Source organism: Fundulus heteroclitus, chromosome 20, assembly GCF_011125445.2.
Source record: "Fundulus heteroclitus isolate FHET01 chromosome 20, MU-UCD_Fhet_4.1, whole genome shotgun sequence".
NCBI lineage: Eukaryota > Metazoa > Chordata > Actinopteri > Cyprinodontiformes > Fundulidae > Fundulus > Fundulus heteroclitus.
In genome coordinates, this window is record NC_046380.1 from 7,645,253 (window position 1) to 7,672,132 (window position 26,880).

Consider the following 26,880-nt stretch of genomic DNA (forward strand, 5'->3'; position numbering starts at 1 on the left):
CACATAGATGATGCGAGTCAAGACCGGGCCTACAGCCTTCCGAAAATTAACTACAAAGTGCGTGCTCCTGTTCGGACATTTTCGTTAATTTCTCTGAGGAGGGCTGTGCTGATACCACTGAGCTATATAATACACTGGAGTGCTGATTTTGCCGAAAAAACTGAAGTCACTGGCCGCCATCCTGCTACTCCCTACTCTCACAGAATCCCACAGGATTTGGTTGCAACAACAAGCAGTTTTCTGGCTGTGTGAAAACGTTTCATAGGTAATTCTACAGTCAGTGGATGTACTAACACTATCAACTACTAGGAAATTAGGTGCTGAAATATTTTACGTTATTCATATTAAATATATAAATATATATATATGTGTATATGTATATATGTATACATATATGTAAATATATGTTTTTGTATATTTATATATTTTTAAATGTTATATATATATATATATATATTTAAATAAATAAAATGCAAAATATTTCAGCCCATGACTTTCTCATTACTTGATAGTTTTAGAACATAACATAAAAGTATATGGCATTTGACATTTTAAAAGTTTTCAGCCCCCCTGAACATGAGAAAATCCTCATCATTCGATGCTGTAGCGCACATATTCCCTAGTTACTGGAAGAAAATGGGGAATACCAATATGGCGGCTGGTGGCTTCAGAGCGACTCGTTCTAACAGCGGGCGATTAGCACTCCAGTGTATAATATAGCTCAGTGGCTGATATGTCGTGTCACGCAAAGGATTGTGGGATACCTAAAGGGTTCTTAGTGCCGGTAAGGGACGTCTCAGGGTTCCTAGACACAACTAGCTGTGGGAGGGAGCATACAGGCTTCTTTTATTACCTCCTTCCTTACTGACAGGCTTAAAACAGTCCTTCTTAGCAAATCTTAGTGCATCTGGTTATCCTGGGTTATCTCTGTAGTTATGTTGCTAAAATCTTAGGCTGCTGAGGGACATAATGACCACTTTCCCTTACTCTGCTACATTCTCCTACTACTCTCCAATTTTGCACAATTTTTTTCCCCCTCTTTATGGTAGCTACATCTGACTTGGTGTTCTGTTTAGCAGTCATACCGTCCTGGAGGACGGCATCAGCTGACCTGCTGCTGCCAGCATGTTCTCCTATAGAGGATACAATTGGCCCAGTGGTTGCTCCATACAAATCGGCTGGGTTTCTTAAGCTAGAAAACTTTTTAACCAAACTTAAATAAACTATACTTGACAGGATTATTTGAGAACTAAGATTTATTCAGCTAAAAATAAAAATAAAGGAAATAAAAACTCAAACACACAGCCTTTTTTTTTTTTTTTTTTTTTAACATATCCTTTATTATAACATAGGGACATACAGAAAATAGGTTTGGTCCATGAAAAACATTAGCAGATTCACATAACTCTACAGTCCACTCAGTGTTTTACATCTCAGGAGGTTCTCCAACTCACATACCAGTCCAAACCCACATTAGTGTATTCTCTCAATTAAACAAAACGTACAAGTCAAAACTCTTCCTGATCTTTAACCTGGGACAGGGAAACGACCAGACCAGACTTTTTGCCATTGTACAAAGAAGCACTTCTTATCGGCCTCTGCCAGTTTCTCTTACCGTTAATAAAAGATATAAAACTTAATAAGGCTTAATAAGTCTGAACTTACCCCAATTTAAATGGTTCATTAAATGTGAGGGCCTGGTGAACAATGAAGAGCCAAACCACTGCACCGACAGTCAGGCCCATTAATATAAATACTGTGGCAACAATCAGAGTAGACAAAAAACTTAAGACAAGATAGAGGCTAACTTCATATCCATCTGAAGTTTTTATTTTTGCTCAGTATTTACAAAACTATATAGACTAGAGGTAACCATACTAGCTACTTTCAAGATTATCTGAACTATCTAACAAGACAAGTATGGATGAAATACAAAACAAGGATCACTAATGGCAACAGCAACAAAAAAAAAGAAAGAAATAAGGACTAAACTTCATATCAAAAGGAAACATAAAAAAAAAAAAAAGATCTGTCATGATTCAATGATCTGTAAAATGTCACACATACAGACTGAGGGGCCGTCGAAATAAACCAACACAGCTAAATCCAAGTCAATATGCAGCAAAGAAGCCGAACTGATCACAAACACAACCACAATCAATATTTACCTCCACTGTCAAGCACCTGAAGGCTGGTCAGGAGCGTAAAATGCCGTTTTTAAATTTCAATACATGATAACAAGAGAAACAGTGGGCTCAACATCTTGTTCCAGGCAAATGTTACGTTTAAAGTTTCCAAGGACAACCCGTCATCTCTCTGCATTTGTGTCAGTGTACTGAAAAGAAAGGAATGTCTTTAAGCTAACCAAGCAGCAGAAAGAAACGTAGTCTGAAAAGAAAAAGCTTTACATGAAACCTAAAGCAGAAAACAACCTAACTGTTGTCAATCTGCATGAAAAAAAGAAAAGACATTTTATTTAACAGTAAAGTCGTTTGATATCCATTCTCTCATAGGGTTTTTTTTTTTTAATTTGAGGACTTCAGTTTGAAACACCCTACACACACACACACACACACACACACACACACACACACACACACACACACACACACACACTTTAATCAACTCCACCAGCACAACTCAGGCCATCTTCATCCTTTCGTGGGGGAAACCTCTTCAAGTGTTCCTGATTCCAAGCGCCTGCTCCAGCTCCTGTCGCCGCTGCTGGACCTGAAATGTGTTTTTTAGACAATATGATCAGTAGACAGCATTAAAAAAAGCAGAAAAAGATAGGGCTAGGCAATAAAATTAGATAATAATAAAAAAAAGATAAGATGAGACTACACTGTTTATATAGAGAGGGTCTATGTTGCATAAAATAATTATTTATTTATAATAAATTAAAATAAATTATACATTTATGTATTCTAGTATGTTATTCAGTTGTTTCTCATATTAATCTACAGCTGCTTGTTAAGAAATGTGCCTGTGAGACATCTGGGACAAAGCCTTGATTCAGAGAGGTCTTTTTATAATTCTTTTATGCAAAGAAAAACATGGAGATATTATGTCTGGTACATACCGTCCAGCCCTAAGGAGAACATTGGCACAACAGAGACCAGATGAGATTCAGACCGCCTTTCAGATTTGTTTTACAAATTTTAATTTACCATTAAATCACACTGGAGGTTTTTGCCCTGATGTCAAAAATGTATGTCTGGTTGAATTATTAACCATGCACAACATATTGGCAATATATGATCAGCCAAAAATCAGTGTGCAATATTCACATCACAAGGGAATGTAATATTTAGCCGGTTGGATGCTCAACACGTAACAAGTGACTGATTTCATAATCTCAGTATTCACCAACATTATCGCGATCGCAGGATCACAGCTCTAATTTTTATATGTGAAAAGGTACCAACTTTTCCCATAGATCACATTCTTTTCCTTTAGATAACCTCAAAAACAGTTTAGGATTGTTGCTCATTACGGACAACCTGTACAAGCGGAGGAGACGATGCGCATAAAGATGATGGAACCAAGACCAAAATAATTCAACAAACTAATTATGCTGGTACACTTAGAAAGGAGGCTTTCATTACGCAATTAAAAAGATGAAATTAAGCAAATTAATGTGTTTATGGGGGTGGGGGGTGGGGTTGTAGTCTCACAAAAAAAAGAAGAACAATCTCATGTAAAGTTGTGATATCCACGTTGTTTGACTTTGTTTTAAAAAAATTAATGTCTGTAGCTCACTCTGGTTGCATATCAGATTGAGTTTATGAAAGATTATCACGTCCTGCTGGCGTATTAGTAGCCTCGTGAGACCATCCTGATCTCGCGAGCTTTTAAGGTTTCACTCGCAGATCAGTCTGGCTACCCTCCGTTAAAGAAAATTTGGAGCCGTTCACCAAACGAACGTCCAATCAGCGTTGGCTTTGAGGCGGGTTGAGGTGTGACGCAACGGGAAGCGCGTCAGTTCAGTCTAAAGAACATGGCGGCTTCAGCCGATGAAACTAGCGTTAGCGTGGCTATCGAGCAAGTTTTATCGGAATTACAGAGTATTTCTCTGCTGAGCTAACGAGCCTTTACCTGCAGCAGCAAGAGTAGCTTGGCTTGTGGTTGTGTTTTCGTCGTCGCTCGTAACAGAGCGACGACGAATCTGATTGGTTTATTTGGCCCGTCTATCACCAACATAGGCCAATCAGCTAACCAGTATTTTCGCCCCTTCCCAAAATTACTTCAACGGAAGGTTTCCAGATGGATATGCGGAGCAAATCTATCTGGCGGAGTCAGGTAAGCGTATTAGTAGTTATTTTGGTGTTTTATGCTTTGTTTTTGCACAATTTGTTAGTAAATAAAGCCTTTCGTGTTTATTTACGATTTTAATGAAAGTACGTACTGAGCATGTGCAGCAGGGGTCAAAACAAGGAAGCGGCTAACGGCTATTAGCATCTTCCAGTGAAACAATGAAGAATGTTCCAAGATTCAGTGAGAAAAAAACAAAATAAATATGAATCCTAGAGGGAAAAGCCTGCAATGTCTCTGGGAATCCAGTCGCTAAACCTGCCGAGGCTCAGATGTGACGCAGAGTTGACTGACGTGAGTAAATATTCTGATATGCGGCTCTTAGAGTTGCTGTAGATCGGTTTATTTAATCAATAACGGTTAATCTTTGATCACGCTGAGCTGCCGCTTTACTGCGAGGCATTGCAGAGAGTCAGGCTCAGTCCGGTATTATTTACAAGTGATTTATTATTTAAGCAAACCGGCAATATGATAGCTCTGTGATACTGTCGCGAGACGTCGCCACGTCTGTTTAATATTTGTTAATTGCGCCTCAGAGCGAATTCTTTTTTGGGTTAAAGACAACCATCAAACACTATCAAGGTGGAGGCTTTGTGTATATAACCTTATTTTATCATGATCAAATGTTTTTTTTTTTAAACATATTACGAGGCTATATACCTTTAGAGCATTTACGGCAAGAGCTGAAGGAAATAAAGACAAAAACAGGCAAAGAAGAGTAAAAAAAAAAAGTTACCTTGGAGTAGAAGTAGCGACACACGGCCTCCTGAGCCCACGGCTGATAGTAAAACTCTGCTCTCCGCTCCTCTTCTGGGTTTCCCACAACATCCGTCATGGTCTGTAAAAAAAAAAAAGAAAGAAAACATTAGTGAACCTGACTCCATCTCAACAGGAACTGGTCTCTGTTGGGGGGGCCGGACAGCCGAGCAAGAAATCAGTTTGAAACCTGGGGAGGGGTGGGTGTTAGTTTCCTTCTTTATTATTTAACTGAGCAAAAATACGAGTCTATACTACCCTATAAGAATGCCCCCTTCTACTTCCTTATTAGAAAAAAATATTTTGGTTTACATACGTTATAAAAAACACTGGACTGAAGCAGGTAATCTTTCACCTGAGAGCAAACAGTGAGCATGTTCAAGGGAAACTACAACCCTTTGAGCAGCAGAGATTTCAGTCCCTTCACACGTGATCGACGTTACGGGTTCAGATTTCAACTCAGCCACACAGACGACGAGCTAAAAATCTAGATTTTTACAGCTTAGAGCAAATTATGTGCGAGAGACAGAAATAAACTAATAAAAAATGCACTTTATTTATAATAGACTTTAAACTTGGAGAAAATCTGAAAGTGCTACAGTGAAAATAATATAACAAGATCAATGAAATGCTGATAAAATACACAAGTGAAACTAGTGAGTTCAATAAAAGCAAAGAAAAAAAAAGAAAACCAGAAAAAAAACAAACAATTAAAAGCATTTAAGACGAGCCTGTTTTAAGACAGGCCCTGCTCCACTACACAAACAAACAATTATCTTGTAAATATCTGGACATATGAAAACTGGAATATAAACGTATGTGGCCTTTTATTACTACAATACAGTACTCTAGCGGATTGTCATTTTAAATTAGGTTTTTCCTCTGAACCCTTCAAGATGCTTCGTGAATTTATTATCTAATCACGGAAAAGACAAATTTCATTTCTGCCTTAAAAAAAAACGACAAAAGCAAACAAAAAAGACAGAGATGAGACCGTTTGATACAGAAATAGTGAAATAAACGTCTGAAGACCAATAAATACGCAGGCTGTTTTGTTGAGAGAAACAAAATGGCAGTAATTGGTGAGAAACGATGAGTCATGCCACTTTTTGTGATGCATTCGGATGTTTTAAGAGTGTTTTCTGTGCAGAAAGTGTCAGTGCTGCGTTTTCATCTTTTTCATCCCTAAGGGAATTCATCCTGAATCACACAGAAGGGCTTATTCAGCCCAGACTCATCGTAACACCCTCCCCCCTAAAAAAAAAACAGACATTATAACCAATATCTATGCTTGAAACGTCGGGAGTGAGAGATATTTTCCAGAATTCAATCTCATGTCACATCGTCTGTGGAAAATAACGGTAGAGAGGGGTTTTTGTAGCTAAAAAGGAGGCGGTGTTTGCTGTAGCGGTGGACCAGAGATAAGAGAGCCGCCCCGAGGTTGCGGCAGACAAACTCACCTTGAAGTCCCTGCACTGGGACTGAAGCCAGTCGTTGATAAAGCCCTGAGGGTCCCTGGCGAAGCTCAGCATGAACTCCCTTTGGGTTTTCAGTTGGTTGATGGTCTCGATAGTTTCGTGGATCTGAGAGGAATTTGACAGCAGAGGCTTCATCACTTTGGGGCCAATCATAAATGTACATATTTGATCAGGCTAATCAAAACGGCCTATCAGAAGCACTGATTATCTAAAAAAAGGACAGGAGCGCCGTCAATCATTGCCTGTTAAAATATTCCTCATCCACAAACGCTCCACCGTGAACGCCCTTGAAGAGGAAAATGTTCTGGGCTTTTTTTTTTTTAAACCTAGATTATTAAATCTCTTAGAGTGGTTGTTATTACTCTCATCCATAATGCACTTTTACATTTCAGCTTAAGAGCTCATGTGAACAAAAGCATATTTGTTTTCCCTTCATGCATCCTGAAAAAAAAAGTGTAATCTTTGGATTATATTTTAAAAGGCCCAGCATGGAATGTGCTGGAGTTAATAGGAGTGAATATTTCTGGGATTTTATTTCCTGTAATGTGAGAAAACTTCTATAAATAGTCCTGAACTGTTCCTGTGGTCTGAAGGTGATGACAGTATGCCAACAGATTAGTGCTGAGGTGATGTGGACTTCAAATGTTATTGTGACCACAATATAAAAAGGGGCAACAACAGAAAAAAAAAAAGACTAGTTAGAGTTTATTTGGAGTCTTTTCTAAGCAACATTTTAGCTGTGACTGCATGTCGGTAACCATAGACCCACAAACACAAATATTACGTCTAAAAAACTTAAAGAAAAGGCTTCTTTGTGACGGCAGCGGCATAAATATTTCTGATGTTTAATCACTAAACAGCATTTCATCACATTTTTTGGAATTTATTAACCCTGACGTTGACCCACCAGTGGAGAAAACTGTAAAATATATAAATAAATCCAGACAAAGTCAGCTTTTTGGGGTTATAAACACCATTAGTTGTCTATCTGTCGAGATGTATCCTAAAAACAGACGCAGCTAAAAGCCCTGGGAAGGTTGGTGAAACATCCTGCAGATACAGAGAAAAGTCAGACAAGCGTCTGATGCCGAGCCCCACAGGAACGCAGCGCACATCAGCAATCCTCGTCTAACTTGAAGTCATTTAAAAAATTTAAAAACATCAGCGGCGATGCCCTTTAAACAGTAAAAGACTTCCCTGGATGTTTAAACCGTTAACGCTGTCTGGGAACAAAGACTACCCAGAGGGACGTCTTTCAGCGGGACAGCTCTGCGGCTTATCACTGTGATTACAGGCCTCACCGTCAAGGTAAAGACGGCTAGCAGGAGAAACGCTGCCAGCAGACAGAAAAGTGAACATGCAGATGTGCAGCAGAGCTGGTCTCAGTAGGGACGCTTCAGAAACCAGCAGAGAACTGACGGTAAGCTCAACTGAAGGTGAAAAATGTTTAATTCGCTTCACTTTCAATCATGTGGATTGAAATGTGTCATAAAGAGCAAAAAAAAAAAAATTGCACCAGACTAAATTTATTTCACAAAATCCGAAAAAATTAACTTATTAAATTATAGCAGCATCCACAACCAGACATTTGAACAAGCCTGGAAGGAGGAATGTGGTTAGCAACTCTTAACCAGAGAGGTTTTATCCAGCAGCATTGTCAAAATTACCCCCAAAAATGCATCAATTTCTTCCAGAAAAGTCTTCAATGTTTTCCATACGATATAGTTTAGCATTCTTTAATAATTTAAGTATAGAAATAAGTAGGGCTGAACAATTAATCGCATTTTCAATATAATCGCGATTTAAAAAAAACGCATTTTCCAAATCGCAGAGTCTGCAATTTTTGGCTATGTAACAATCAAGGAATTAGACACGTCTATTAGGTGTAGGTAAAATGTTTAAAGTGGGTTTACCTCCACATGGAAGGGAAGACAGTTGCAGCAGTGAGATCATCTAATTGTATTACTTGTTTTAGAGTTTATATAATCATACATAGCATTAAGTACAGGTCAATCAGTTTAACACACAGACTTGTTTGTTGGTTGCACTTTATGTTCAACAAGGATTGATGTCCAAATCAATTAAAAGCTGTTCTATTGAATAATATTCTGATTAATAGAAACATTAAAAGTTCTTGTTTTAAATAGTCTTTGTTTACAAACATTTTTATTTAGAGGCCATTTTTGTTGCTTGTGGTTAATGCAGAGAAAAGTCAAAATTGCAATTTTGGTTGAAATATATCGTAGTAAGAACTCAATCATTTCTGCACCGAGTTTAGATGCTGTGGGTGTTTTAGCAACTAATCTGCACAGCGAGGAAACAAATTGATTTGTTGTTTGTATATGTTTAAAAAGACATGATAAATTAAAATGGGGAAAAAAAAAAAAAAAATCACATTAAATCGCAATATGAAGAAAAAAAAAAAATCGCAATTAGATTATTTTCCAAAATCGTTCAGCCCTAGAAATAAGTTTTTTCAGTACCGCAATTACATTCTTTTTTTGGTCGACCCCGAAGTTATTCAGCTTGCGCAGAATTGCGATACAGATCGGGTAGTGACGTGCATCAGAGAAGATTTAACCCGCCCGGATAACGGAGCTGTAAGCTAGCGCTAGCTGCTATTAGCTTCATAGACAGCCCAAAAACAGGTTCTGTCTCAGTCTGGGCCCTTCGAGCTGCACTGTGTGAATGCAGACTGAAACAGCGAAACATATAAACGTGTATAAACATATAAACATATGTATAAACATATAAACATATAAAACATATAAACGTGTTACCTATAAGTTGATGTTTCAGTTGATTTTTAAGTGGGACAGGAGCAGGATAGTTTTCACAAGCCTAGAGCACCCTTCCTTTGGCTGTAGGTTCATATTACCATTTAAATTTGATATAAGCCGCAGGATCGACCAAAAGTATTAAAAAACTGCGACTTATACTCTGAAAAATATGGGAAATTTTTTTTTTTTTTTTAAACAAAAATCACATAAAAACAAGGAGTTCTGAAACCTTAGAAGCAGATTCTCTGTGGATTCCCGTCTCTAGTCCTAAGACCAGAGACAATATTTAAAAGAAAACAAACACTTTAAAAGGTCCTTTAGAAGACACTAATCCCAGTGTTGACACAAAGCTTTCAGAAAAACACCCGACAGAGTCCAAAGTGTGAAAACTCCCCCTGAAACGCTGCTAGACGGCTGGTACCTTGTTATCCAATCCTGCAATTTCCTGCTGGCTGGCTGTGGAGAGCAGGAATGAGTTCATCTGGGTCTTCAGCGTGTCATCCACCTCCACATCGATGTCATAGCACGCCGTCTTCTTCTGATCATTGGGATCCACGCTGGTAAATAACAGGGCATCAGGGTTAGACAGCATGTGGTTACACAGCACATCTGGTGAACAAGACGAACCCAGCAAGTCTGGATTTCATCCTTTCTAACCAGCACATAAACAGATTTTCCTTTGCATCTTCACCCAAACCCTCCCACATTATCAATGCATCGATTTTCTACATTTATTGTAATGGTGTCTGGACAAAACAAGCAAATTCAAAGCATCTCTCGAGCTGCACAATAAATTGAGCCACAGCTGTGAGCGCAGCATCAATACATAAACAATCACAACCCCAAACCGCTGCTTGGATGTAAGATTTGGTCGGCTTTTTTTTTACTCCCAGGGCCACGCATTCATGTTCTACATGCCCAAGATCTATTTTCTCAGACGGATGGACTCACAGCCCTCGATGGTCGAAGCTTTTACTGATTATAGAACAGAATAAAAATAGCCTTTATGGTCCCCACAGCGGGGAAATTCAGGTGTGCCGGCTGCGAAGTGGCAGGAAAATACAAGATAGACACAAAAGTAAAAAAAAATATATGCATAAACAAAAAAATAAGAGAGACTGTATAGCATGGGGACCATCAAGAAAAATAACACCGCACGGTTATACTCAGATTTAAGGAGATGTGCAGCTGTGTTGGCTGATTTAAAACGTGGATATAGATAGGGCTGGACGATATAAAAGAAAAGAATATTGATAAAATAAAAATCATATTGATTGATATGGATAACTATCAACAAATTCTAAACATTTACTTTTAGTGCAGCCCTGGCCGTTTTATGCTGCTGCTTAATTACCTATTGTTAGATACAGAAGACACAAACACTGAATTTAAACTCAGTCCAATATTAAATTAACTCTTTATCAAAACTGCAAGTTTGTGAACTCTTTAAAAGGGGGTGGAGCTTGGTGACGGAGCGTTCCTTGGTCTGCATTTGTGATTGGTTGGGAGGATGTAAAGACCAGTATTAACCTACATGATGGGCTAGAATATAAAAAAGGAAAACTTTTCTTCTATTGAACATTTTAATGTGACTTAACCACGGCATTTAACATTAATATTGCAAACTCATGTTATCCTACTATTGTGCAGCCCAAGCCATCTCTAGTAATACCAACATATCGACATCAGATGATCAAATACCATTAAGTTTCTTTAGCTGAATTATTTAATTATCTGACAATCTTTATCTTTGTTATGAGTTTTTATGTCCTTATGTGGGTGTTTTAATGTAGAGATCTATTAACTTAAAACTAGGAGGTGCGATAAAGATGTCTTGAAGCTTGAACAGGCAGCATAACTGCAGGAAAACAGGTTTGTTTTCTTTCTTCGCACACACACAGAACTCAGCAGCTGTTCAGCATGTTTGTGTCAGACAGAAGAGAAACTGTGAAATGCTGCCATATTTTGTTTGTTTGGCTCGTGTTCTGTAGGGAAAACCTGCAGCAGCAGCAGCAAGGAAACACCGCCTACCCCGGCAGATTTAGCTGTAGTCACAGATCAGAGCTAGATTCTAGATTCCTCAGGGTTTCCGCTGCATTTCATTGATCGCGGTGCACCGCCACGGCAAAAATAAAAGCTGCCACATCTCCAGAATGAAGTTTTTTTTAAAATATATGGTAAAACAAAGTATATCATATGAGATATATTTACCTTCTACTATGTATAGGCTATATTTGCACACTTATACTAACTGTAATACGATTTTGAAATGAATTTAAATATCATGAAATGGTAAAACGCACTTTATTTTGAAAAAACAACGCCGCCTGCTCCTTCCTGTCTTGCTGTGAAGCTGCTAGCGGTGCGCTGAAACCTAGAAACAGTCCAGTGTTGTCCATTTAGCATCTTTGTTGCTACATTTAGTGACTTTTCAGACTTTTTTAGCAATTTTCTTTCAATAAAGCGACTTTTTTGTTTTAATGGCAACTTTACCGAAAGTAAAGCGAGAGCTGCCACGATCGTTCCTACTTCCCTCAGCGTTGTCTCACAGGCACACCACAGCCGCATCGTCACGTAAAAATAGTTTTTAAGTCGTCTTTTATTGTCTCTGAAATTGTTTTTAAATCGAACTGAAACCAAAATAATTCCCTGAATTTGATTCACACACAGCTTCAATCACTTATTCACTTTGTGTGCCTCTAATATCTGCCTTTTTGGTCCCGTTTGTTTTATTTAGTATGTATTCAGGGTAGGGCTGGGCGATATGGATTAAAAAAGAAATCTCCGATTTTATCATACCAAATCAGATTAATCGATTTTTTTCCTCCTTTTTGTTTCATAAAAAGAAATTAAAGAAATTATTTTAAAACCTTGCTTTTTATGCATTTCGTCAGGGAGTTGACCTGAATTCAAAGTGCAACTAAAAACAAGCTGTGAAACATGCTTGTAAAACAAGATGGCAGCCGTGCCATTATAAACAATGAAAATATAACAAAACATTTGCTGCTAGTGGTATTACACATTGAGCTAAGAACAGGCTTCACTGCACTTGTGAACTTCAAACTAAGTTAAAAAAAAAAAAAAGTAAATAAGTAAATGAAGAACCTCGTATTATGGTAAAAAAAAGTTTCTACTTAACAATATTTTCACAATACATTTGCCTAAACATATATTCAGCATCACATGCTGTTCTCTTCATGGAAACCCAATGAGTGTATTGGCAAAATAAAATCCAGATTTTCCAAAAATGAAATCTTAAAGAATTGTAAATTAATCAATAAATAAATCGATTTATCGCCCAGCCCTAATTCAGGGGATGTATTAAAATTCAAAATTCATAAATCATTTTGTAAAGCAATTTTTTTTCTTCCAAACACACTTAATCACTATTTTTATTGATGTTTTTCTGTCTTGGCAGAAGCTCTCCTTCAGCCTGGCTCACAAATGTATGAACTATGCAAATTAGACGATGTCAGACGATGTCATCCACCCCCCCCCCCCCCCGGCTTAAAAGGATCCTGGAGGAAACCCCGTACCTGATCACATGGTTGATGATGATGGGCTCTGGAGGCATCAGCAGAGCATGCAGGCGCTGTGGGATTTCCGAAAACTTCATTCGCTGGGTTTCAAAAATCTGGAAATAAAATAAAATAAATCAAAACTCCAGTTACTCCAAACTTTTCCACATACGCTTCCCACTTTTTTCCTACAACGGCAGCTTTGCGGTCCCTCCTGCTGCGAAAAGAAAAAACGGCCTCACCGTTTTAGTTGCAACAGAAGCAAAAGTATTTATTTAAACACAATATTTCACACTTTAAAAAAGGAATGCAACATCTTTAGCAACCGGTTTATCTTGGCAAAAATAACTTCTGACCAAATTCCTGGGAAAGCAGACAGACACCAAGAACGAACCAGCGCCATACAAGGACACGGAGGGACAGCTAGACTGTAAACAACCAGAGAAGAAATGAACCAGATGCACTCGGAGGCCGTCCATCTTTTCAGCCGTAAGGTCCGGCTGCGGTTTCATGCTCATGACTGCGGCTCCTACAGGATGCATTAAAAGCACTTTTGATTAAACACAATTAATGTAAAAGGCATCTACTCACTTGCTGGAGGTATTTGTCACAGTTAATGAACTCGCGCTCGTGCGGATCTTGGAGCTTGTGTGTCTTGACGTATTGCCACAAGGCCTGGATGATGACGGGTCTGGTCTGAGTGTGGATGCCCAACATGCGGGCCAGTCGGGGGTCCAGCTTGAACTGAGGGGGCTGAAAGACGACAAAAATGGGCCGTCGTTTAGGGCAAAACCAACCAATTCCACCAAGATATCTGAGGATCACCGGCGAAGCGAAACAAAGCCCTTTAAATTTACCTGGTAATCAAGCATGAGCAGGACGGTGCAACGAACGCCCACATCACCTGGCCTCTTCACCTGGAAACCATCGGTCTCCTGGGTGGTGGCAGTCCTGTGCCACTAGGAAGACACACAGAACTGGTTTAGGACTTCTTTACAACCATAAAAGGTCATTTAAACACAATTAAATAGGTAAGGCAAATTTATTTGTAGAGTACATGTCAGTACAAAGACAACGCAAAGTGCTTTACATGATTAAAATATAGGAAAATAAAAACGGAATGAAAGCAAGTTGGAATAAAATGTAGAAATAAAACAAAACGTGAGAAAATAGAAACTAAAAGCAAATATTAAAATTTGGGTGATAATTCAATAACGATAAATATCGATCGATAGACGTATAGTTCAATATAAAAAAAACAGGGGTCAATAAAAAGTTCAATAAAAGAACAGTGCATTCTAGCCTATCGTGTAGGTTAATACTACAGTCATTACATCCTCCCAGCCAATCATGTAAAGCACTTTGGATTGTCTCTGTACTGAATTGTGCTATATAAATAAATTTGCCTTGCCTTGAGCCTTCAAACAGTTCAGGGAGCACATGTTCTTTTTTTTCTTTTTTAACACTTACAGTTTTTGTAAAAAGTTGGTTGAATAAAGGGTTGTGTTTGAATTCATTTATTTTAAAAATAGGTCATCAAGCAACAGCATAAAATGGCCAGGGCTGCACTTAAAATGTATATTTTGAATTTTTGTGATAATTATCGATATCGATCAATATGATTTTCTGTTTTATTGATATGCTTTTTTTCTATATCGTCCAGCCCTAGTTGGACTGCAAAGTGGAACTAATGATGTTTCAGTAAAACAGTTTAACTAGAACAGTCGAAGGCAATTCTAAAATATTTTTAATCTTGATTTAAAGGAACTCAGGCTTTTACAGTTTTCTGGAAGTTTGTTCCAGATCAGTGGAGCATAGGAGCTAAATGCTGCTTCTCCATGTCTGGTTCTGGTTCTGCAGAGCAGGCTGGAGCCAGAAGACCTGAGTGGTCTGGAGGGTTGATACACTGATAACAAGTCTGTGATGTATTTAGGTGCTAAGCCATTCAGGGATTTATAGACTAACAGAAGTATTTTAAAGTCTATTCTCTGAGATACATGGAGCCAGAGGAAGGACTTTAGAACTGGGGTGATGTTCTCTACTTTCTTAGTCTTAGTGAGGACGCGGGCAGCAGCGTTCTGGATCAGCTGCAGCTGTCTGACCCACTTAATAATAATAATAATAATAATAAGAAGAACAGAAGAAAAAATGCTGGAAAGACAGAAGCAGACGAGGGAATGAAAGGAACCCTCTTCTTACCTCCACCAGGTGATTATCCGGCCCGTAAAGGTCTTTGTCTAATTCGATCACAAGGGACTTGAAGAAGGAGGAGAACTTTCTTTTTTGCTTGGTAGCTTCATACTTGGACACAGCGGTCTGCAAACAGGATCGTACAAATTTACATGTTTTATTTTTATTTTTTTTACTTGTATTTTATTGTGTTTCTTGCAGTGAAAGTTTTACAACTTACATACATAAAAGGTCATCTAATAATAATAATAATAATACTGGGTCAGAGTTGACTGTCCCATCACTCATAAGATTACCAACGATTTCGTAACTTAATTCTCGCCAGCATAAAATTAGAAATTAAGGGTAACGGCAAAAATATAACAGCTTACATCTTCTAGTAGCCGCCCTTCAACACGTAGCTCCCATGATGCAACGGTGCCCTCTCCATCCTCAGCGTCAGGCTTCGCAGGGTTGAACGTGTTGGATATGAAAATCCGAAGCTTTCTCTTTTGCTGCGAATAACCAGTCACAAGAATCTTTAAACTCATGCAACAAAATTATCAACTTTATGTTTGCACATTTGATTTGTAGTTTTTTTGTGTTAAATAATGGCCAAAAAAAACATGAACAATTAGCTTAATAACTAAAAACAAAACCGTATGTCCAGGTCTAAACTACAACGCCGCTAACATTTTCTTTTGTATGAACGATATCTAAACTGCTCCCACAAAGGTCATAAACAAAGTCCCACTTTAGCTAAAACCAGAAAAAGATTTTGTGAGAACTTGGATGCCAAATAATTAACCGAATACCTTAAAAGCAGCGCAAAGACGACCAGTTATCAGATCATTAGGGACCTGAATAAGGCGAGGAAGTCTAACAGAAAAATACCTTTATGGGCCTTTTAAGGGCCTCCTGAATGTCGAGCCTTTTGCGCATGATGGTCTGATCCAGCTTCCTCTCAAAAGCCAGAAGGTCCATGTAAGCCTGAGACTCCGGGACCAGTTCTCTGATCTAGAACCGGACAAACGGGGACATTAGTTAACAGCAGCACACAGCAGAAGAATCTGCTTTGAATCTAATTTGATGCAATTTCTACCCATTTGCTTTAAACAAAAACCAATTTAGCAAGAAAATTCAATATAAATAACTTTTTGTCAGCAGACAAAGAACAAAATCTGTATTTGTGGTACAGCACCAGGTTTAATCGACATGCATGGAGTAAGTTTAAAACAAACCCTAAGATTGAAAGTTCACATTTTAACAACGACGTCCAGTGTACAGAACATGTACAGGTGGTAACAGTTCAGTTGGGAAAAGTTCATAGTTTGTCGAGATTTATTCAGAAATACTCACCCTCTGAGGTAGAATTTTATCAGCCATCTTCTTCTTCTTTGTGCTGGAAAACAATGAATAATTTAAAAACATGGATATAAGCGTCATCTAGTCCGAATCTCAGATCTCTCACCATAAAGAAAATCCATTTTATTCAGAGAACTTTTGTGCCGTTGCGTGTAAAAGCCGCTGAAAATCAATGTGATTTTAAGAGAGGCTTAAAAACAACAAGAGCAACAGCTTGTCATAATATTTACAGGCAACTCGCTCCTTAATTTTGGAGCCACGGCTGAAAAGGCCTGATCTCTCTGGAGCTGCGGCTTGGTTTCTGGTCCAATGGGTCAGCCGATCTAAGAGAAACATACGCATCTAAAAGCCCAGAGAAGGATTTTAAAAATCAATCATCTGGCATATTGGCAGCTAGTGAAGAAGAGAGGAAAGGTGAGACGCGTTCTTGTTTGGGTGAAACGGTTAAAAGACGGGGAGCGGCGCTCTGAATGAGCTGAAGGCATGAAAACGCCTCCCGAGTGATCCCAGCATGAAGTGGATCGCAATAATCTAGCAGAGCTTTGCTAAAAGCACGGTATAAAGTGACTGAATCGTTGATGAATGAATGAATGAATTTATTTCAGACAATTAACAAATTTAACACACATTTAACAAATATTAAATAAATCAGTTTCAGAAAATTGGGAGGAATGGCCCACCTGATCTGAACCCGAGTGGTGTTTTGTTGTTGGACTTCTGTGCTCGTCATGGATTGTCCATCACAAACACCATGTTCAAGCATAAGGGTGTCCATATGTGCTCTTGGCACCAGGACACCCTAGGTCGCAGTTCAATGATCGACTTTGTTGTCGTTTCATCTGACCTGCGGCCGCATGTCTTGGACACTCGGGTGAAGAGAGGGGCGGAGCTCTCCACCGACCACTACCTGGTGGTGAGTTGGCTCCGATGGCGGGGGAGGAAGCCGGTCCGACCGGGCAGGCCCAAACGTACTGTGAGGGTTTGCTGGGAACGTCTGGCGGAGTCCCCTGTGAGGCGGAGCTTTAACTCCCACCTCCGGGAGAACTTTAAACACGTCCCGAGGGAGGCGGGGGACATTGAGTCTGAATGGACCATGTTCCACGCCTCTATTGCTGAGGCGGCTAGTCGGAGCTGTGGCCGCAAGGTTGTCGGTGCATGTCGTGGCGGCAACCCTCGAACCCGCTGGTGGACACCAGCGGTGAGGGAAGCCGTCAAGCTGAAGAAGGAGTCCTACCGGGCTTTTTTGGCCTGTGGGACTCCGGAAGCAGCTGATGTGTACCGGCAGTCGAAGCGGCAGGCGGCTCGGCTGGTCGCCGAGGCAAAAACTCGGGCGTGGGAAGAGTTCGGAGAGGCCATGGAGAAAGACTTCCGTACGGCTTCGAAGCGATTCTGGTCCACCATCCGGCGTCTCAGGAGGGGGAAGCAGTGCAGCACCAATACTGTTTACAGTGGGGGTGGTGTGCTGCTGACCTCGACTCGGGACGTCGTGCGTCGGTGGGCGGAATACTTCGAAGACCTCCTTAATCCCACCAACACGTCTTCCATTGAGGAAGCAGAGCCTGAGGACTCTGGGTCGGGTTCTCCCATCTCTGGTGCTGAGGTTGCCGAGGTTGTTAAAAAGCTCCTCGGTGGCAAGGCTCCGGGGGTGGATGAGATTCGCCCTGAGTACCTTAAGGCTCTGGATGTTGTGGGGCTGTGTTGGTTAACGCGGCTCTGCAACATTGCGTGGACATCGGGGGCAGTTCCCCTGGATTGGCAGACTGGGGTGGTGGTCCCCCTATTTAAAAAGGGGGACCGGAGGGTGTGTTCCAACTACAGAGGAATCACACTCTTAAGCCTCCCTGGTAAGGTCTATTCAGGGGTTCTGGAAAGGAGGGTCCGTCGGATAGTCGAATCTCGGATTCAGGAAGAGCAGTGTGGTTTTCGTCCTGGCCGTGGAACACTGGACCAGCTCTACACCCTCAGCAGGATTCTTGAGGGGGCATGGGAGTTTGCCCAACCAGTCTACATGTGCTTTGTGGATCTGGAGAAGGCATTCGACCGTGTCCCCCGGGGGATCCTGTGGGGGGTACTCCGGGAGTATGGAGTACCGGACCCTTTAATAAGGGCTGTCAGGTCTCTGTACGACCGGTGTCAGAGTCTGGTCCGCATTGCCGGCAGTAAGTCGGACTCGTTTCCGGTGAGAGTTGGACTCTGCCAAGGTTGCCCTTTGTCACCGATTCTGTTCATAACTTTTATGGACAGAATTTCTAGGCGCAGCCAAGGTGTTGAGGGGATCCGCTTTGGTGGCCTTAGGATTGCGTCTCTGCTATTCGCGGATGACGTGGTCCTATTGGCTTCATCAGGGCGTGATCTACAGCTCTCACTGGAGCGGTTCGCAGCCGAGTGCGAAGCGGCCGGGATGAAGATCAGTGCCTCCAAATCCGAGACCATGGTCTTGAACCGGAAAAGGGTAGAGTGCCTTCTCCGGGTTGGGGAGGATGTCCTGCCCCTAGTGGAGGAGTTCAAGTATCTTGGGGTCTTGTTCACGAATGAGGGGAAGATGGAGCGGGAGATCGACAGGCGGATTGGTGCAGCGTCTGCTGTGAAGCGGGCGCTGTACCGATCCGTTGTGGTGAAGAGAGAGCTGACCCAAAAGGCGAAGCTCTCGATTTACCGGTCGATCTACGTTCCTACCCTCATCTATGGTCACGAGCTTTGGGTCGTGACCGAAAGAACGAGATCCCGGATACAAGCGGCTGAAATGAGTTTTCTCCGTAGTGTGTCTGGGCTCTCCCTTAGAGATAGGGTGAGGAGCTCAGTCATCCGGGGAGGACTCAGAGTAGAGCCGCTGCTCCTCCACGTCGAGAGGAGCCAGTTGAGGTGGCTCGGGCATCTGGTCAGGATGCCTCCTGGACGCCTCCCTGGTGAGGTGTTCCGGGCACGTCCCACCGGGAGGAGACCCAGGGGAAGACCCAGGACACGCTGGAGGGACTATGTCTCCCGGCTGGCCTGGGAACGCCTTGGGATTCCTCCTGAGGAGCTGGCCCAAGTGGCTGGGGAGAGGGACGTCTGGGCCTCCCTACTGAAGCTGCTACCCCCGCGACCCGACCCCGGATAAGCGGAAGACAACGGACGGACGGACGGAAAATTACCACATAATAAAAAATAATCAATTTAAGAAATTCTTCAACCAAGTACTACATAAAAAAGTAATTGATAAACATTACATTTTTTGTTCCAGTTCAATTAAATCATTTGAACATAAATAGAGATGAGATACACAAAATTTTCCTCTAAATAAAATATATCAGGTATATTTACCCTGATTTCTGACATTGATTAGTGATTAAAGAAAGTTGTCTGAAAGACAAACATCTGACTTAGGGCTGGGCAATATATCAAGATTTTAAATATATCAAGATTTTTTTTAAAGCAATAAGATGAGACTATATTGTTTATATCGAGGTGGTCTATGCTGCATTAAAATTATACTTTTATGTTTTCCAGCAGGTTATTTTTCAGCTGTTTCTCATATTCATCTACGGCTGTTTGTTCAGAAACGTGCCCGTCAGACAGTTTGGATAAAGCTTTGATTCAAGAGATTACTTCTTATAATTACTTTATGAAGAGAAAAACATATCGTGATAAATATCGTATATCGACATTCAGCCTAAAAATATAGTAACTTTTGGTCCATGTCGCCCAGCTCTAGCCTGACTGAAAACAAGCTGTAAGGTGTGGCTTAAACAGTTTAAATAGAACAAGTGTTCATTTTGCTAATTCCTTTCGTTATTGATCACTGCTTATGTGCTGCGGTCTAAACAAGCCAATTAAAAACGGTTTTACATATTCCATTAAATATGCTGACACTGTCCAACACACACTTTTGGCCATTTCTCAAACATCTGAATTAGATTTACTGTTCATCCATCAAACCGGATTTCTAAAGGTTGGATTATCCTTCAGTTTCCTGTTAAATTAACAACAACCCTGTGAGACATGAGAGGCACCTAATATTGATCATCTTTCTCTGTTGCCATTCGATGGGTAATGGCTTTTCAGCTGAATAAGTCGTCAAACAGTGACCGATTGCACCAACAGGCTCGGCTCTGCTGGTACCACTTGTTTTTTTTTTTTGTTTCCACACAATTTGAAGGTTTTGCTCATAAAAAATCAACGCTCCAACGCACATAATTAAGCTTCGGCTTTGAGTATCGACCTCTTGATGATAAGCTGAAGAACTCACTGCTGGTTCCGGTTCTGCTGCTGCTGAACTTGCTGAATCTGCTGAGGGGCCGGCCTTTTCCGAGACGGGTCCATCACGCCGGGCATCCCCGGACGGGACACCGGGCTGCTGCCGTATCCCGGCGGGCCCATGGCGGGCCCCTGTGGGGTCATACGGCTGGATGGAGGCATGCCCGGTCTCTGCAGAGAAAACACGCCAACAAGTATTGATTAAAAAACGCTTTCTTTAGGGCTGAACGATTTTGGAAAATAATCTAATTGCGATTTTTTTTCTTAATATTGCGATTTCATGCGATTTTTTCCCCCCAGTTTAATTTATCATGTGTTTTAAAATATATACAAACAGCAAATCATTTTGTTTCCTCGCCGTGTGGATTAGTTGCTAAAAGACCCGCAGCATCTAAACTCAGAGCAGAAATGATTGCGTTCTGCCTACAATATGTTTCAACCAAAATTGCAATTTTGACTTTTCTCTGCATTAACCACAAGCAACAAAAATGGCGTCTAAATAAAGACGTTTGTAAACAAGGACTATTTTAAATATGAACTTATAATGTTTCTATTGATCAGAATATTATTCAAGAGAACAGCTTTTAGTTGATTTGGACATCAATCCTTGTTGAACATAAAGTGCAACCAACAAGCAAGTCTATGTATTAAACTGATTGACCAGAACTTAATGCTATGTATGATTATATAAATTCTAAAACAAGTAATAAAATTAGATTATCTCACTGCTGCAACTGTCTTCCCTTCCATGTGGAGGCAAACCCACTTTAAACATTTTACCAACACCTAATGGACGTGTCTAATTCCCTAATTGTTACATAGCCAAAAATTGCAGACTCAAAAATTGTGTTTTTTTTTTAAATCGCGATTATATTGAAAATGCGATTAATTGTTCAGCCCTAGCTTTCTTTATTCCTTTTGTCATACCTTGGCTAGTAGACTGACGCGGCCTCCGCTTTTTTGCTAAGAGTGCAGATTTGAGGGCCTCATTTATTCTCACTTTGCTTCTTTTACTGAAACAGTTTCACCAGGGTGTAAAAAAATGTGACTGAACATTAAAGCTGAATAATTAAAGCACTATTGTTCCAAGTAATTATTTTAAGTGAAGGACCCGACTTGGTTCTTCTAATATTTCTGCTAAAGAAAAGGATATTTAGTGAAGTGATTTAGTTGGGGCCAAATGAAGTATATCACCTTTAATCTTTGCTAAGAAGAATTTATACCAAATGGACACTTTTTAAGAAAAAACAAAAAAGAGAAAACGCCCAGAATAGCCAAGGACATTTTGTTGCTGGGCTTCACTCACTGTATGGAGTTGGGGAAAGTCTGCAGACGTTCTAAAAACCTGATAGTGTGAGAAGAGAAAAGATGCAGATCTGTCAGTGAGTTAAATCAGGGCGCCGTCGGTTAGTCTGGGCTGATTATCAACCCTACAGCCAATGGAAAAGAGAGATACCGGGAGCTGATTGTTGGTATATTTTGTTTTTTTTTTCCAGTTGCATTTATTAAACAGTTTGAAATGACAATGAACAGTAAAAGCTTCTTATAGGAGGGGGGAAAATAAACATTTAGATGCAAATCAAACCAGTAAAAAACAGTTTACCAACTTGGTTAAATTAATTAAAAAGGATGTGTTAAAATATCTGGATAACGTTAAGGTTTTTCTTTTTTACTTTTAAGACATTTCTCTCGTCTTATTATGACTTCTTCCTTTCAGGGTTGCCACAGAGAGACGTCTGCCTCCATCTGACCCCCGTCTTCTCTCTCTGCCTCCGTGTCCTCTTTCCGCCTTTTTTATTTTTATTTAACAGATTTTTGGAAATAAAACAGAAGGCTAATCGATTTAAAACCCCAATGCACAACGACTCCGTTTTAACGTCATTTTCTCAATATAGATTTTTCAAAAATTAACGTGCAGGATTGTCATCCATGTTTCTTTACTTCTTCCTAGTGTTGTTTGCAATCGGCAAACAAGAAACCGGTGCTTTGCCAAAACCACCAGGAACGTTTGATCACCGTTTGATCTGTGTGCTCTGCTGCCTTTAGCTGCTTGGACAAACCTCGTGTTCTGTGATCTCTCATCAGGCCCACATGTTCATTTAGAAATCTGCTTAAACCAGCCTGTCAGTCAATACCTTCAAATCTTTAAAACACAGACAGACGTTGAATGTGTAGCTGCCAACTACAGGCAGGCTGGTAAACATTAGCAGCAGAAAATCGTTAGAGCCACGTTGTTGTCTAATGCTGCGGCGATGCAAAGTGATAGTTAAAGCAAAAACCTGCCGACTATAACAGAAATATTAAGTACCGAGTCAGCAATCGGTAATAATCATTGCCCTGTAAATGCAGCACAGCCTCTATTGTTATTCCAATAAAAAAAATACTTTCCCATCATACAAAATAAGCCATTTTCAGACAGTTTTGGTCCAATGAAACAAAATAAACGTCAAAATAAAACAAACATTTTCACTTAACCGCTTTGGAAACAGAAAGTAATCAGAAGCTAATTACCATCATGTTGTCCTCCAGCAAATAATGCTGAAAAAAAACCAAAAAACAGTTTTGGCGATTTATCCCTCAACCTCTAATGATGCCACTTTATTATCTATACAACAAAATTATATATTTTATCCTCAGCTGCAGCATCTAGACGACGACGTTTCACTGATCTGGTCAGAAATGACAGAAAAGTCACATTTCAGTTCCTCTTGACAGAAAATGTTATTAACTTACGTTTCAACATCCCAGTAAAAAAAAAAAAGTTAATTATGCCTGCAAGTTCTAACCAATATAATTCAGATGAAAACGTTTCTGCCAAGGCTGCAAAGCACCAAGTATTACGTCCGAGTGTTTTTAAAGGTCTGAGGACAAAAGCCAATTAAAACTTTACTATTAATTCTTTTTAGCAAAAAAAAAAGAAAAAAAGAAACAGTGTTATAGTCAGTAACTGCACACGTGGCAACAACACAAGCGCTATATCTTCTAACAAAAAAAAAAAAGAGGCACAAACTCTAGATTTTAGAAAATTCAATGTTAATACAGCATATTAGTGAAAAATAATAGAATAAACCCAACTCAGACCATTAAATAATTGCGTTTTGGTGCATATAGGTCTCCACAGACAAGCAAATCCGTTTCACGCAGAGTCAACTCACCAGGCCATGCGCTAGAAACTCAAACAGACGACTTCTCGTGTTTGACTGCATGGGTGCAGGCGAGAGGAGCAGGTAAGCCACGAGCTTTTTTTTCACCCCCCCCTCCAGTAAACGGGACAGATGAACGCCAAGCACACCTTTGCTCAAACTGAGCTGGAAGGCAGGAAAGAGTGGCTCTGCCTTTTCCACGCAGCCCGTAGGAGTAGGCAGAGGGAGACTGCATGTCTTTCATTTGGTGCTTTTTACGCTGCGCATCAGTTTGACCTTGCATCGCCTGAGAACAACTAGCGATGTGCAGCATTCAGAACAAGAATTATCTTCTTTTTTTTTTTTTTTTTTTTGACTGGGCTATGAAAGGCTGCCTGTGTGAGTGAAAGCAGCCAAGGACACTAGAGAGAGAGAGAGAGGGGAAAAAAAAAACTCGTAGCATCCTTTTCTCTAAATTCTGCTCCACACTGGCAGCATTCTCAAAGCGCTTCAGCCACTGCAAACCCGTGATGGAGGATTTATAATTTTAATCACGGCTATTTGCACAATACTAAGCAGCACGATAGCTTCGGGGGCGACAAAACAACGCCGGCCCGGCCCTGTTAACAAAACACGAAGGAGGGCAGGACGGAAAGAAGTTATCCAACGTGACCATGAGGGTTTGATTTAAAACTTGTGTGCAAAGATAAGACGCCGGGCATGCATGATAAAGTACGAACTGATCCCTGGCACCATATTAATAAGAAATGCGCATCGTCAGCTTTAACGGTGGGCCTGGCCGCCATCTTTGAATCCTGGTTGCTTCAGGCGGGGCATCGGGCGTAAAAAACTCTGCCAGGTCTGGGTGTAAGTTATAATAACCTGAATATGGGAGCAGCTGAAAGGACGCACACGTCAGCTGAGAGAAAACACGTTCGTCACGACTATCTTATTTTAAAAACACACCCTGATTAGGGCTGGACAATTAATCGCATTTGCAATACAACCGTAATTTTAAAAAAGAGACACAGTTTCCGAATCACAGAGGCCTGCAATTTTTGGCTATGTAACAATTAATGGATCAGAAACGTCCTTTAGGTGTCGGTAAAATGTTTAAAGTGGGTTTAACTCCACATGGAAGACAGTTGCAGTGGAGAGATAATCTAATCTTGTTTTGTTTTATTGTTTATATAATCATACTTTTTTTTTTTACCAGAAACTTACAGGAATCTCACCATAGCATCAAGTATTGGTGAAAATTTTAATACATAGAATTACTTGTTAGTTTCACTTTATGTTCAACAAGGATTGATGTCCGACTCGACAAGCTGTTCTCTTGAATAATATTCTGATTAATAAAAAAACAGTTCAATTGAAGTAATTAAAAGCCATTCTCTTGAATAACAATATTCTGATTAATAACAGTTAAAATTTCTTGTATTAAATAGTCCTCGTTTACAAACTTCTTTATCTACAGGCCGTCTTTGTTGCTTGTGGTTAATGCAGAGAAAAGTCTAAATTAAATAGCAGTTCTATGGTTAAAACATATCGTAATTTTGATTTTTGGCAGTTCTGTTGTATTCATAGAGTGATCATTTTTACTAACTTGTATGTTTGGCCTCCAAACCTTAAATCCCCACCTTAAAATTAAGGTTGCAAAACACTTTAAAAACTTTAATTACAGTGTAGGTCATACAATCAAGTTTTTAAGCAAAGACAAATCAAATCCACTGGTCCAAATATCTGGAGATCAGAACCACAACCAATGGAAAACGGCTGAAACGCAACATTTAAACAAATGTTATCCTGCTTGATTACTTGTCACTATGATTCTTAGAAGTGCTTGATTACTAAGACAGATAAATTGACGTGCAATGGTGAAGTCTACGAGCACATAATGGTTTATTTACACGTATGACATGGAAACCCAGGCAGAAAATAAGAGAACTGACCTCAGGTGTCAAATGCAATGCACATATTATAATAGTCTGAAGTTAAGTTTGCACCACAACACATCTTATATAAAAACTGGATTTGTTTTCGGACGATATTTAGACGACGAAGAATATTTTTACATTCAGATTATTTATCTCTGATAAATAATCACGACATTAGAGAAATACCAGCCAGATAGATTTTGTTGCATTTTATTTGCTAAAGAGAAAAAAAGGTTTGTTGCAAAAGAAAAACGTCTTGCAAAAAAAAAAAAAAAAAGTCCAGACTTCAACTTTCTTTCATTATTGAGCCCAGAACTAATGTTAAAGTTTTAACAAACCTAACGGACCCATTCACTTCTGGCTAAAGAAAACGAGCATAAACCAAAAAGTCATCCACACATAAAATATTGGAGCAAAAGGGCATCGACGGTTTATATTAAGTGAAGAAAAAATATTATACTTTTTATTTTACTCCCGTACAAACTTTTTTTTTCTCGGGGATCTGGTTTTCAAAGGTACTAAATTCGAAGAGATTTAATTCAAAAGTGGTCTTTACATCATGACTTCTGCGTGCCGCAAAACGGAGCCACCATCAAAGCAAGAGGTTTAAACGCTTAAAGTAACTATCCGCATATATTTCCCCACTTCTTGAGCTCCCTCTTTGTGCCAAAGCGCCGAGCGAGAATGGAGAAAAACTGACCGAAGCGCCGTTAGCAGCGTTAGTTAGCATCGTTAGCATGCTAAAGCTAGGTGCCAGCTGGGACTCAAGCTAGCTTTAATGTTAGCGAACCGCCGTGAAAACAAATTAAAAGTGGAAACTTCGGCCGCGGCTCGGAGTTTGCGCCAAAAACGGACAAGGTTTGTAAGTTAGTGGAGAGTTAACGCTGCGCCGGAGGCTAATGTTAGCCACTTGTGACAAAGCAGCGGTGGAGTGGCTTTGTTCTAGCGGACCGATGGAGCGATAACTCACCGGGTACCCAGGCCCGGGCATCGGAGAGCGGTACATGTGGTTCTGTGCACCTGACGCCGGTCCCATCCTTCCAGAGGGAGTCCCTGGCCCCATGCCTGGCGCTGCGCCCGGTACCGGTGGCCCGGGTCCCATCGCTCCGCCGCCTGCAGCAGTCGGTGCCGACTGAAACCCCCCTCTGGCCGCCATCTCCTCCCTGAATATCGCCGCCGGTGCAGGAGCGCAGCTACCGCGAGAG

At 40.3% G+C, this 26,880-nt stretch overlaps 1 protein-coding gene across 1 annotated transcript; it reads right to left on the reverse strand.

Moving 5' to 3' along the window:
• Positions 1-1,329: 1,329 nt before the first annotated feature.
• Positions 1,330-26,880, reverse strand: smarcd1 (SWI/SNF related, matrix associated, actin dependent regulator of chromatin, subfamily d, member 1). Its single transcript, XM_012853348.3, has 13 exons — positions 26,646-26,880; positions 20,609-20,787; positions 16,375-16,417; positions 15,910-16,032; positions 15,408-15,530; positions 15,046-15,162; positions 13,704-13,805; positions 13,438-13,599; positions 12,865-12,962; positions 9,750-9,885; positions 6,531-6,653; positions 5,051-5,152; positions 1,330-2,730 (listed from the first exon to the last, which is right to left on the reverse strand). The coding sequence occupies exons 1-13, from the start codon at positions 26,829-26,831 to the stop codon at positions 2,677-2,679; spliced, it is 1,548 nt and encodes a 515-aa protein (XP_012708802.1). The 5' UTR covers positions 26,832-26,880; the 3' UTR covers positions 1,330-2,676.